The following is a 14709-nucleotide window of genomic DNA, read 5'->3' on the forward strand; positions in this document are numbered from 1 at the left end:
ATCGTCGATAAGACAGAGAACCAGTTTAAAGGATTGTCTAGTCACTGTCAATTGTGTATCAGGTCACGACATCAAATAATATGAAATCGAATAACAGCGAAATGACGTTTAGAACGAGAGGAAAAGAAACTCCGCCTAAGTGTATGAAACATCGCAAGGAAGCCTTCTAGACGTTATCAATCTTGACAACACTTGGGGCGTGACCTGTGACGAGGTTTCATAGGCTGGTTGTAGTCAATAGTTTAGAATCAAATCAGTACGAGAACTGATGTAAGTGATCAATCGTTGAAGTTTGTATATTGGGGCGGTAGGGTTAACTGATTGGCAATATTTCAGCGGGTGGCTGACTGAGGTATGAACGGGAGAAAAGAGGACGGAGAAAGTTGGATGATTGACACGTCAGCTGTTTTACGAGTTTGATAATTGACAAGTTTATTTTAACAATATAGTAACGTTTCGGTATTTCTTACTGATTTCCATTTATATGATAAGAATGATGAAAGATAATAACTTCCTTGCGGACGTGATATATACTCACTGTTTCAACTAGTTTCCATTACAGTATATAGGCTGATCGAAAGACTGGCCTCCCAGACTCTACACTGAAGGTTGCCTCTTATACCGTAACATTGTCCTACCGTAGCCGTAGTGGTGTACTTATTGCAGCGTCTGTAACGTGGTGGTGGGTCTGTAACATTGTCCTACCCTAGCAGTAGTGGTGCGCTGATTGCAGTGTCTGTAACGTGGTTGAGGGTCTGTAACATTGTCCTACCCTAGCAGTAGTGGTGCGCTGATTGCAGTGTCTGTAACGTGGTGGAGGTCTGTAACATTGTCCTACCCGAGCGGTAGTGGTGCGCTGATTGCAGCGTCTGTAACGTGGTGGAGGTCTGTAACATTGTCCTACCCTAGCCGTAGTGGTGCGCTGATTGCAGCGTCTGTAACGTGGTGGTGGGTCTGTAACATTTTCCTACCCTAGCCGTAGTGGTGCGCTGATTGCAGCGTCTGTAACGTGGTGGTGGGTCTGTAACATTGTCCTACCCTAGCCGTAGTGGTGCGCTGATTGCAGCGTCTGTAACGTGGTGGAGGTCTGTAACATTGTCCTACCCTAGCCGTAGTGGTGCGCTGATTGCAGCGTCTGTAACGTGGTGGAGGTCTGTAACATTGTCCTACCCTAGCCGTAGTGGTGCGCTGATTGCAGCGTCTGTAACGTGGTGGTGGGTCTGTAACATTGTCCTACCCTAGCCGTAGTGGTGCGCTGATCGCAGCGTCTGTAACGTGGTGGAGGTCTGTAACATTGTCCTACCCTAGCAGTAGTGGTGTACTTATTGCAGCGTCTGTAACGTGGTGGTGGGTCTGTAACATTGTCCTACCCTAGCCGTAGTGGTGTACTGATTGCAGCGTCAGTAACGTGGTGGAGGTCTGTAACATTGTCCTACCTTAGCCGTAGTGGTGCGCTGATTGCAGCGTCTGTAACGTGGTGGTGGGTCTGTAACATTGTCTTACCCTAGCAGTAGTGGTGCGCTGATTGCAGCGTCTGTAACGTGGTGGAGGTCTGTAACATTGTCCTACCCTAGCAGTAGCGGTGTACTTATTGCAGTGTCTGTAACGTGGTGGTGGGTCTGTAACATTGTCCTACCCTAGCCGTAGTGGTGTACTTATTGCAGCGTCTGTAGCGTGTTGGAGGTCTGTAACATTGTCTTACCCGAGCAGTAGTGGTGCGCTGATTGCAGCGTCTGTAACGTGGTGGAGGTCTGTAACATTGTCCTACCCTAGCCGTAGTGGTGCGCTGATTGCAGCGTCTGTAACGTGGTGGAGGTCTGTAACATTGTCCTACCCTAGCAGTAGCGGTGTACTTATTGCAGTGTCTGTAACGTGGTGGTGGGTCTGTATCATTGTCCTACCCTAGCCGTAGTGGTGTACTGATTGCAGCGTCTGTAACGTGGTGGTGGGTCTGTAACATTGTCCTACCCTAGCCGTAGTGGTGTACTGATTGCAGTGTCTGTAACGTGGTGGAGGTCTGTAACATTGTCCTACCCTAGCCGTAGTGGTGTGCTGATTGCAGCGTCTGTAACGTGGTGGCGGGTCTGTAACATTGTCCTACGCTAGCCGTTGTGGTGTACTGATTGCAGCGTCTGTAACGTGGTGGAGGTCTGTAACATTGTCCTACCCTAGCCGTAGTGGTGTACTGATTGCAGCGTCTGTAACGTGGTGGATGTCTGTAACATTGTCCTACCCTAGCCGTAGTGGTGTGCTGATTGCAGCGTCTGTAACGTGGTGGTGGGTATGTAACGTGGTGGTGGGTCTGTAACATTGTCCTACCCTAGCCATAGTGGTGTGCTGATTGCAGCGTCTGTAACGTGGTGGAGGTCTGTAACATTGTCCTAAACTAGCCGTACTGGTGTGCTGATTGCAGTGTCTGTAACGTGGTGGAGGTCTGTTACATTGTCCTACCCTAGCCGTAGTGGTGTACTGATTGCAGCGTCTGTAACGTGGTGGAGGTCTGTTACATTGTCCTACCCTAGCCGTAGTGGTGTACTGATTGCAGTGTCTGTAACGTGGTGGAGGTCTGTTACATTGTCCTACCCTAGCCGTAGTGGTGTGCTGATTGCAGTGTCTGTAACGTGGTGGAGGTATGTAACATTGTTCTAAACTAGCCGTACTGGTGTGCTGATTGCAGCGTCTGTAACGTGGTGGTGGGTATGTAACGTGGTGGAGGCCTGTAACATTGTCCTACCCTAGCCGTAGTGGTATACTGATTGCAACATCTGTAACGTGATGGTGGGCCTGTAACGTGATGGGTCTGTAACGTGGTGATGGGTCTGTAACGTGGTGGTGGGTCTGTAACGCGATGGGTCTGTAACGTGGTGGGCCTGTAACGTGTTGGTGGGTCTGTAACGTGATTGATGGGTCTGTAACGTGATGGTGAATCTGTAATCCTCACTGAAGATTAATGCTCCGTGTTTACGAAACTCGGGGAGCAACTACATCATCGGATGGCGGGAGAGATTCACTTCAACTCGAATAAACTCTTCAACTGCGAGTCCGCTTTGGCGAAGTCAGCAATATACGCCATGTCCAACAACAACAGCGTGGCTTATACCTTCTCATTTCAATTTTCCAATTACCGACTACCGCAGCGGTCCAGAGCAGAAACACTTTAATCGCCATGTCTACGGAGTGTCGTCTCCTCTGTTCTGGCAGCGAAGAGAAACGTCACGTTCGTTATTCCGTCCAAAGTATAACTTCTCTAATTGATTCCAAATATATTTGAAAGCTTGTGATGAAGATGGTTGGGTTACGGGGCTATGCTGCCGTGTACGTGCGAGGTGATGGAAGATGATATCATTGCCAGACTCAGCAACTTCTTCTTCTTGGCATCAAGACAAAACTGCATGTTTGCATAAAGTGGGCTAAATGAAGCGAATCTGTTGTTGAAATGTTGTCACTATTGATCGCCAGCGCTTAAGACAATCATATGGGTAGGGCGGCACTTTCATTTGGCTTTGTGGCAAGTTGTCATTGGGTTTGAAAGTCAGTCGTTGTTGTGTTCACGTCAATGTGTGTGAAGTGGGAATGACAGGTTGGCGTTGAGACGGATGACCTTTGACCGGAGCTGAGATTACATTAAGTGGCACTGGTTTAATGTCCCCTTACACAAATCTCTTTCTCATTTGATATCAAGAACAGGTTTCAAATACAAATCTTCAATCTGCAATAAGATGTTTTATTAACTTGCAATGTACAATGGCAGATTACGACAACCGACGTCTGACGTCATAACATGGAATAAAATCAAGGCTTCATTTCTAATCAGGAAACGTTTTAAATTGCGAAACATCCATTTTTACCCTTTCAGTCCTCGCCGGCATTGTATAGGGGAGGTACTTAGATGATTAAACAGTCGCCTTCAATCTAATACCGGCTTGTAAACAGTTTCTATCGAAGAGCGAAACATGCCGCTAGACGGCGCTGAGGTCACGTTCTCACGCGTGTTTTCTCGTGGTTGATCCGGGATGTGAGGATAGGCGTGTGTTGGTCGTATCCGAGCGATCTGCGGCAATCTGGGACCCTCTACCATCCTATAGAAGCATCACGCCCAAGGATCAAGCATCAACCCCGCCATTCTTCCCCACGCGAGACGCCTCCATCTACGTAATGAAGCCCACGTCGCCAGCAACCACTACGTCCACTTTGTACCCAGCAAACGCCAGGCTTAGCACGTGTATGAACCGTCTTCAGTGGCGTCCGTTAATAGAGTAATCAGCCACGTAAAAGTCGCAATTCGGTCGACGTCGGTGGGATGAAAATATAGACATCCCGGCTGTCATCAAGCAAGGATGTTCACAATCCCCATCAATCTCTCTCCTGACCACATATTTGCTACTTCGTCATTATGATTGTAAACACCTCGTTTCCAACAGCTTCAACGTCTGACAAAACTTTGCAGTCTTCTAATGTGTTTGTAATAGTATTCACAGGGCTCTTTCGACAGTCGTATATCAGCTGGATGCGTTTGTCCTTTACATTTGAATCAAAACACTCTTTTCGATATGAATCATTTAGTTCCAAACGTCCTGGGAGCATGGACGTAGGATTAGCCTTTCAAACTACAAACAAACTGGCTTTTTGTATTGACAAAGATGACCTTTAGTTCTGACCACCGTCTCTGCTGAATGTGGACCATTGTTTGCAGGGTTTTATATATAACTGGGTCGGAAAATCTATCTATCAAACATGAATAGCGATTGACTTTTTGTGGTGCTGCTTCTTCCACCCGGTAGAGTTGATCTTTGTCAATCTTGAGGAGAAATGCGCATGCGTCGACTTTCTTCAAAGTGACTATCTCGCGCCCTTGAATTATTGATTACAGGAAGCTGTTAAAGTGTAACACATGTAGCATCTTCAAACGATTGAATTTTAATATACAACATGAGTAAGTATGGTTTCACGCGGCTTTTAGCAATATTTCAGCATTATCACGGCGGATGACACCAGAAATGGGCTTCAGACATTGTACCCATGTGGGGAATCGAACCAGGGTCTTCGGCTTGAGGCTTTAACCTCTAGGCTAGCCAACCGTACCTAATGTTCAACAGAAAAGTCAGAGAGGACAGTTATAAACTTAACATGATTGTTCGAATGTAGCAGGAGTGCAGTCTCAACTCCGTTATTTGGAATGAGGGTTTAAAATATTATTAAAACACAAAACTAATAATCCAAGAGTAAGAATGCGACCCCCCAGTAACTCAATGTCGGAAGTGGGACGAGGCTCAGTAAGAGGTGGGTGGCGCGAGAAGGAGGTCAGGTGGCCCGTCAAGATTATCATTTACAGGCTACCGCCATTAATTTTAATCATTCATCCATTCATTGAAGCGGACAATCCTCAGGATGGCAATCTGCGAAAGGTACTGGTATTCTCCACTCTTTGATCAACGGTGGCCATCATGGGTGAACGAGTGGATACAGTAAGTAGCCTCATCCCAACGCTTATTTATTTACTTATATTTACGAACACAGACATACGTCTTTAATTGTTTCAATGAGAAGGTATTTCAGTTAACAAAGATAAACGGAAAATGGTGTTTTTGAAAGAGATGCGTTATTTTCCTACATTAGTAGATCGCTGAAAGGAATGCACTTCCTAGACAATTATGGTTTATACAAGTTATCGCAAAGATGAAAGTGGACCACTACACATGCACTGATTCATATTGCCCATGGTAGAACCTTCAGGAACACGAGAAGAAATAATGTAAACATAATAGTTTAGATCAGAGTAAAATTGGTGGATGTCGTAGGCCGCGAGATGTAGCCTAAGCGAAATGGTACTTTTGAAAGCGATACACCTGTACACTGTGCTTCCGGTCACGTGACACCAGGGTCGACGGCGCCTAAACTTCCGGTAACGTAACTCCAACGTCCAACTGAAAGAAGCATCAATTGCTACATAATCACACCAGCAGAGAGTCACGGCCTGTACTTACGACACATCTGACACGACTTCTTGCAGTGCTGACTGACGTTGATGTCCTTCCCACAAACCCCTGTAGAGAGCAGTTCGCGGCACTTCCGGTCGTCATCATCCTCACACCGGTTCGGATCTGTAATATATTTCATGTAATAATGATGGTCTTCATGACGTCATCAGCAAGCGCCAATATGCAAACATTCCACTAGCTGCATTTACCGGTCACTTGAACTGACGCGGGGTTAACCTTGGACTTCATTCATACACACTGACGGGGGTTTACCTTGCTCTTAATTCATACACACTGACGAGGGTTTACCTTGCTCTTAATTCATACACACTGACGAGGGGTTTACCTTGCTCTTAATTTATACACACTGACGGAGGGTTTACCTTGCTCTTAATTCATACACACTGACGAGGGGTTTACCTTGGTATTAAATTAGACACAATGACGGGGGTGGGGTGTTACCTTGCTCTTAATTCATACACACTGACGGAGGGTTAACCTTGCTCTTAATTCATACACACTTACGGGGGATTTACCTTGGTCTTAATTCATACACACTTACGGGGGATTTACCTTGCACTTAATTCATACACACTTACGGGGGATTTACCTTGGTCTTAATTCATACACACTTAAGGGGGATTTACCTTGCACTTAACTCATACACACTTACGGGGGATTTACCTTGGTCTTAATTCATACACACTGACGGGGGTTTACCTTGCACTTAATTCATACGCACTGCTCAGTGCGGTGTTCAACAACAAACAATCACACCCTAGAATAGTGAGTAAGTGAGTTAAAATATATTGGCACACCCTGGAACAGAATATAATGTGGAAAATGTGATAATGGGTCACACAACTATGTTAATGATACACGCTGTCTGCATTTAGATCGTGCTGCCGTCCTAAAATCATTCACCAGGTTATATGTTTATTTTGGGCCGCCTAGAATACATACAGCCAAACTTGGTATAATTTGTCATCAATCTGATTTATTAATGTTGATTCTTCCACCGAGTCCAAAGCCATATATGTACATAAATATTATGCCGAAGGTATTGATAGCAATGCCTTTGTATAAATCAAGTAAACCCGTCCTTTACGTCCGCAATTACGTTGTATACATCCTCTACACCGATCCTTTATCCTAAACACTTTTTTTCGGTTGATAAGCACTGCAGACAGCCCTGATGGGTATATTCAGTGTCATTTATGACGTTTACAAAACATCAATCTATATTACAATATTTACAATAATACAGTTCGTCAGATGATAAATATCCTGGAGATATTGAATGGAACAGGTCGTGCTGACTACATCGTGGCATTCAGTATTCGCGCACCTGTCATCTCGTTTACCAAAGTTTCACATCAAAGGGAGTCGCCTATAGTCACAAGGATAATTGGTAGTGATGCCACAGGCGTTATTAAGCAATTGGACTTACACAAACTTTGCAATGATACCAATTAATTACAGCGTCTATCATTATAGCTTAGTTGATAACAAGGGACATCTTGTTTAGAATTTACATTTTTCAACACTTAATGTTAAATAAATGAACCTTAAAGCCTATTACCGTAAACTACGTTTATAACGAACACGCTTATAACGAACTGACGGATATAACGAACTTACTTTTTTGTCCCGACTATCTGTTGTAGTTATGTTGTATATATGCTTATAACGAAAAACGGTTATAACGAACTAAAATTAGTGGTCCCTTTGAGTTCGTTATAACCGTAGTTTACTGTAATCCGAACTGCACCGTACCATGTGAAACAGCACGGATTAACGAATGGCGGAAACGTAAATCCTTTTAATTAAACATTGATGACCCAAACCTATAGCAAAGGTCTGATTCCCAGATTCGCTGCAAACACTGGTTTAAAGGGAGACAATGCTATACTGTCGGGCGTCCATTTTGTGTGTACATCTAGGCGTTGTAGTTGGTGATATGTGTGATGTTGAGACTCGTAATTGGGGCAAGTTTTACAATTAGATTGCCAAATATCACAGAATTTGAATTTACACATAAAAGAAGCACTGAACGAATTGAATCAAATTTCTCGGACTGTCAATTTGTCAGGACCAGACCCTTTTTTAGAGGCTAGGGCAAATGACAAGTTTAGGTCTTCCTGAACTGTTTATCTTCAACCCAAAGTTTATAATGTATATCAATACATCAGCTAATAATTACCAAACTGCTTTTCCTTTTCATACACCCTAAATATGGCGACTAGAAATAGGGTGGAGTGGGCCACGAACTGCGGAGAATCTTTGTCAGGTTGTGAAGCAGAGTTGCTCTTCAACTTTCATAAATTGTTTTTAACATCGTATGACAATCCTGTCATGTTTTTAGATAATTTTTATATACCAGGAAATCAAACATTCTAAGGACATTGCCAAGTGAACAAAGGACCCATATTTGATAGAGCATCAAATGTTAATATCATAAGTCACAATATGGGACAGAACTAACACGGTATACTGTAGTCTGTACAATGAAAACATGATTGAACGAGACCCGTGGAAATATACCCTAGTGTTTCGATCAACCAAGAAAAATTGTCTTTCAGAAGTGCAAATGTGCTGCCCAAATATACGTTTTTGATGTCGTAGAATGGGAAAAGGTCGATGGTTTTAAAAGAAGCATTGTAATCAGATAGTATATCAGTATCGTTCCACGTGGTCATTTGCAGAGGCACTGAGAGCTTCATAGTTAACGAACAACCATGTTCCTATGGGCTTCACAAAAAATAATTGTTATTAATGTTCCTCCCTTGGCATCTGACCACGTTAATTTTGCCCTAAAAAATCGAATACTGACGGAAATAAATAAGGGAACGATTACGATGGAAAGTGTCCCATAATATTAACGCCCCTAAGATCATTTTGCAATAAACACGCCATACAGTAACAGTGGCTTATGAGTGATAGAGTATGGTTTTACGCCGCTTTTAGCAATATTCCAGCAATATCACGGCGGGGGGCACCAGAAATGGGCTTCACACATTGTACCCATGTCGGGAATCGAACCCGGGTCTTCGGCGTGACGAGCGAACGCTTTAACCACTAGGCTACCCGACCGCCCCCAGTGGCTTATTATCATGTGAGTAAATATCTAGTGTTTGAAAGGCGTTTCTTAGAAGTTGACGGATGACAAAGAAGACAAACTTTCATGGATATCAACTTGCAGTCAGTCCTGCTTCACAACGGTATGTTTGAGGCTCTTATACCGAAACGTTGCTATCACAGTATGATAATGTTGTTGTTATCCATAAACCACGTCTACTTAGCAAAATATTTACAGAATAATTATCCCGGGTGAACCAATTTGGCAATCATGAAAAATAGATGACGTCATCTTCACTAACATATATTAATTTTGCAATAATGCGTTAAATGACGTCATGTTACGGGTCTCTTAGCAAACAATGAAATCAATCATAAGAACGAGCTAGTTAATAAGCATAAAGCGACAATTAATCATGCTCAGTGGGGATTACTGTAAAACATCCGTGCCCCTATGAGTTATATAAATGCTGTATATTCCCCACGATATGTCTCGGTTTTACTAGTGGTAAGTATCTGGATAATGAACCTCCTACCTCGTCTGCGCATGCGCATTTCGTAGTACTCTATTCCATGAGGAGGTTTGCCATCTGGTTCTTCTGGACAGATGACGTTGAAGTAGATTAGAACAGAGAACTCCCCATCCTGGTTCTTGGGGAAACGCTGTAGAAGCAATGGAGTGACAGTGTCAAATAACATGCGAACACGTGTGATTTATAATGGGATGTGTCTCAATTGCGAGATTTACTGAGGGTTTTGGAAGTTTTTAAAGGGTCGAAATTTTTTACTGAACTGACATGTGCATATGGAAAAAAAATGAAGGCGCCGCTATTGAATATGTACGTCACGATTTTCTTTTAAGTATCTAAGGATAGAAGTGGGTAACCTACCCAACTAAACCTAAGGGCCGAAGGGGCACGCGAGATCAGTGGAGAGATACTAAATGATATTTCTTGAGACATCTAGTTTTTCATTGGGTGACATATTCTACACTAACACCAAATGGAAGAATCATGATGACAATCACTGCATGGTCTAGTCCAGACTCGATTATTTACAGACCGCTGTAGCGGGAATATTGATGAGTGCGGCGTTAAACAACAATCAAAATGGAAAGGTATACCGAAGAATCTCAAGTGTGACACATTGTGTATGAAATAAGACAAATATAAAGACGTATGTGTATCGTTATCGTTATCTTGTGTAACTTTAAAATATCAGCACGTTTCATCTGATACATATATTTTTTTTAAATATTACTTTATTTATTTTTTAAAAACGAACGCTCTCATATTCATTAAGACCAAGTTAATGTTGTATGACAGTGGTCGTACCAGGCAGTAGCGCGGCTTCTCCGATACGTCCGAGGCAACGATGAATATGAAGCCATTGTTCTCCCAGCCTGCACAGCACGTCAGCCTCTTCCCTGAAACAGACGGAAACATCACAGTCATGGAGGATAAAGATATATCATAAGGAGCTGTAACAGAATAAGGACACTATCTGCTTCTTTTTCTTCTCCATCATCATCATCATCATCATCATCATCATCATCATCATCACCATCATCATCAGCATCATCACCATCATCAGCATCAGCATCATCACCATCATCATCATCATCATCACCATCATCATCATCATCATCATCATCACCAGTCAACACAATACCCGAACTCTAGTGTTTACTTATTGAAAGTATTGCTGTAAAGCAAAGTCTTGAAGCATTGTCTTGTAACTCCGTCTTATGGAATTGTTGTGTAACTTCGCCTTGTAGCATTGTTATAACTAAAATGACATATAGTCGTTCCTGGGCGGGTGCTACCCGTAGGGCAGGATATGATCTCCCGTTCCAGCAAGAACCTGGCCTTATATCACAACGATTCTTGGGCGCAGCTTTCTGTGAACAAGCCTCTTCCATTGTGCTTGAAACACAGTCGGGGAAACCCCCAAGGCCGACGTTCTAATTATATCTATATCTACAGAAATACATGGCAGTGTTACAGATTATCTGTTTGACAAACTGACGATATCAAATTTAATCAATTATTTATTGTTGTCTTTCCGGACCAGTGCACAGTCTTGAAGGAAATGATTCCTTAACGATAAAGGAAAAACACATATCCAACTGTGACAAACAAAGAGAAGATAGTTTGTATGGAACAATTATTCTCATTGTCTTTGACAAACAAGCTTTGCACTGTTTGCTATAGGTTACTGATATATGCAGCGATAAGACGAAACAGCTTTCACTGGAGTTAACGGTTTGTTGAAATCGCTGGATCCAAGTACAAAGCACTTGAGGGAAGGCTTCGTTTTAGAGTTTGTTCAAATGTAACTCCATCCACAGTTACTCGGCTTTGAGGGAAATCTGTCAAGTTTTGCATGCAGCGTAAAAAGGGGGGCTATACTCCTTCCTCATCGGACCCACATTCAAAGACCTAGTTACTTAGCTTCTGTAACATGAGCCGGGTTTAACTTGCTGACTCTGCACAATGGTCTAAAGTAAAAGCTTAGGGAAGTAGGTACAAGGTGCGACTGTCGGTTGTTTGGATGACCGCCAAGCTTTGAATACGCAGCAGAAAATCAGCAATCCTTAGAACCAATGTGTTATGAGTGAGTAAGTTGGGTTTAACGCCGCTTTTAACAGTATTCCAGTTAAACCACGGTGTGTCAGCTAAATGTGGGGGGAAAGCCTGAAGTGATGCATTTACCACTTCGGTGAAACCCACGAGCACACGTATGCTGCTGACAAACCTAGAAACATAATCGGGGCGAACCGGAATTCGAACCCAATATCATAGGTTTCTGGTGTGCCTAAGGGACGCAACTCTGCACAGCGAATCGCGGTGCCATAGACGACTTAGACACCCGTGCCCCCACCATTAAATAATGATCCTAGTTGTATTTAACATGTTGTATTCGTGAATGTCTTGAAACATTAATATCATTGTCGGTTCCTTGAAAAAAATATCCTTTATTTACATAGGAAAAAAATAGAATAAAACTTAATACTTTAGCAGTTATTATGGACTATCATGGTTGAGAATCGGACTGGCTATTCCCTGCGTTGACGTCATGTATGTTGAGTCAGGTGCCTTAGTAAGAGAGTCTTACATCAACATACTTTCTTCTTTTTTAAAAACGCCGCTTTAAACAGTATTCAAATTATATCACGGCGTCAGCTTGAGGAAAGTGATGCAGGTCTTAGACGTTTACCGCTTCGGTGAAACCCACGAGCACGGGTATGGTGCTGACAAACCTAGAAACATAATCGGGGCGAACCGGGATTCGAACCCACAATCATAGGTTTCTGACATGCGCAAGGGACATAACTCTGCACAGCGAATTGCCTTAAGGTAGTGTGTCACAGGATACTATCATATGTAATACACAGAAGCTAACCATACTGTGATCAGGTTAACACAAAGTCTTATTGAATCTCGCAAGTAAAACCAAAGTGAAATGACTGGAAATAATTCCAGAACAGGCATTATGAAAACCATATTAGGATCAATTTGTATTGGCCCACTTTGCCTCTAGACATGGGTGCACTCAATGACAGAATAACGGTAATTTCTATAACAAGAGAGGGCATCCCATCCTTCAATGTGTAATTCTGTGGACAGATCACAGAGACAAGTCCCAGAGGCCAAAAACCTCCCAACCGCACACACTCCACAACACGACGATTCTTTCATTTAGTCATGTGACAAATGATTCCTGGCCAAGCCTGGAGGGGGCATTATCTAAAACGTTGGCTATGTTTGTCTTCTCTCGTTCCCCGGGTATAAAAAACTGGGAAAACACTTAATTTCGAATCGTTTAAATTACATACAGTAAACTACGGTTATAACGAACTCAAAGGAACCACTACTGTAGCTCGTTATAACCGTAGTTCGTTATAAGCATATATACAGAATATAAACAGCAAATGGTCGCGACCAAGAAATAAGTTCGTAATATCAGTCAGTTCGTTATAAGCGTGTTCGTTATAAACGTATTTTACTGCAGGTTTAACTGTTCGTTTTATTGCACTTGTGACGTTTGGCTGTGCATGCAATATACCAGAAGGGTGGAAGTTTTCAACTAAGGTTTGTTTTAGAACATTGGCCTTATTGTAAAAAGATCGACTAAAAAAACGTATTTTTTGTTTTAATCAGCTTGAATTTGTCAAGGAGACTAAAATGAATAATTACATGATTTATCCAGTATGTCACAGTCGAATGTGGTACTTAAAGTTCTTTCAACAAAGTGGTAAACTCAAGACCTGCGTCACTTACCCCAACATTAAGCTGACACACGTGATTTTACTGAAATCTGTCAAAGCTGCGTGGGAACAAACCAACCCACTATAGATCAATCACTTGACACAGGTAACCTAACGACCTTACAAGAGGGTTATTTTCCCTGCCAGTTGTGCGGGGGATATAGGGACGGAGTTCGTCCGTCCTTCTGTCTTCCTCCGTCCGTCCGCTTCTCAAAGGGGACACTTTTTCAAGAACTATTTAAGTTAGAGAAATGAAATTTTACACACTGGCATAACTGGTCGTGATCTTAAATGTGTACGAAACTTAAATTCATTTTTACAGAGTTATGGTTCTTGTTCTGTGCTTTTCGACTGAGAACATACTGCGTGAAATGGGGCATGAGTTTTTTCCATGTTATTTTGCAAAGTGCATAGTGTCTGCAATTAGAACAGGTTTTATCACAAACTACTGAAGTTAGCTTATCTAAAAGATACTTATCAAGACTTCGAGTTCGAGAATTGGTGCCATAAATTATTTTTTCCAGAGAAGGGCCCCTTCATGTGTATTAATTTCGCATTTAATCATTTTTTTCTGATAACATAAAGCGTCTCTAGTGCCTGTCTCTTCTTAAGGCTTTATAGGACTCTTTTTTATAGTTTATATTCACAACAATATGAACAAAAAAAATCAAATGTGTCCCATGGCGGGGATAGTGATATTTCTTTCTAGAATTTCTTTTCAGAAATACCCATAACAATCCTTGCTGCCAAGTAAGAGTAACAGGCTGGCTGACTTAGTTGATGCATGTCACCGTTGATGTAAATCACCGGATTGTGTGGTCCAGACTCGATTATTTTCAGACAGCCGTCATATAGGTGTAAATTGCTGAGTGCGGCGTTAAGCAACAAACAAACAAACAAACAAACAAAACTGGAATAAAGTTCTAATTTACCATATTGTGATATTTAGAAGCAATAGTATAACTCTAAAGTCTTATGTTTTTTCTTCAAAATCTGAAGCATACTGTTACTTAATTGGACACAGTCTTTCTAAATAGTTTTACTTATATAAATTAAAATTTAAACAAAGCGAAATAGGTTTTTTATTACCCTTGCAGATGAACTGCTTTTTCAAAGGGACAAGAACTTTGAGATTTAACCTTTAGTTTTACTCGTATTCGCATTTAAACGCCATCAGGCTCTCCTGGTCAGCAATGGCAAGTCTGTTTTGTTTGTTCACGGTTAGAAGATAGACTAAACTGTAAAGTCATCTGGTCCATAATGTCATAATGATATTATGTTTCAGTAATCAAAGAGTGTGCGTTAATAGTTACTTTTGACGCACATATGTTGACACACCCATAAATTCAGCACCAGGTTTTCAAGATGTCTGACACCTGTAAG

General features: G+C 42.2%; 1 protein-coding gene across 1 annotated transcript in view; it reads right to left on the reverse strand.

Annotated features, from left to right (window-relative positions):
- LOC124144162 overlaps positions 1-14709 on the reverse strand; it is a 128563-nt gene that overhangs the window by 34827 nt on the left and 79027 nt on the right. The window contains exons 7-9 of the mRNA XM_046513423.2: positions 10391-10482; positions 9593-9719; positions 5985-6101 (exon numbers count right to left, since the gene is read on the reverse strand). Coding sequence (XP_046369379.1) covers positions 5985-6101; positions 9593-9719; positions 10391-10482 — 336 coding nt within the window. The remainder of the gene's footprint in view (positions 1-5984; positions 6102-9592; positions 9720-10390; positions 10483-14709) is intronic.

This window comes from Haliotis rufescens, unplaced genomic scaffold, assembly GCF_023055435.1.
Source record: "Haliotis rufescens isolate VD_foot unplaced genomic scaffold, xgHalRufe1.0.p SCAF_7, whole genome shotgun sequence".
NCBI lineage: Eukaryota > Metazoa > Mollusca > Gastropoda > Lepetellida > Haliotidae > Haliotis > Haliotis rufescens.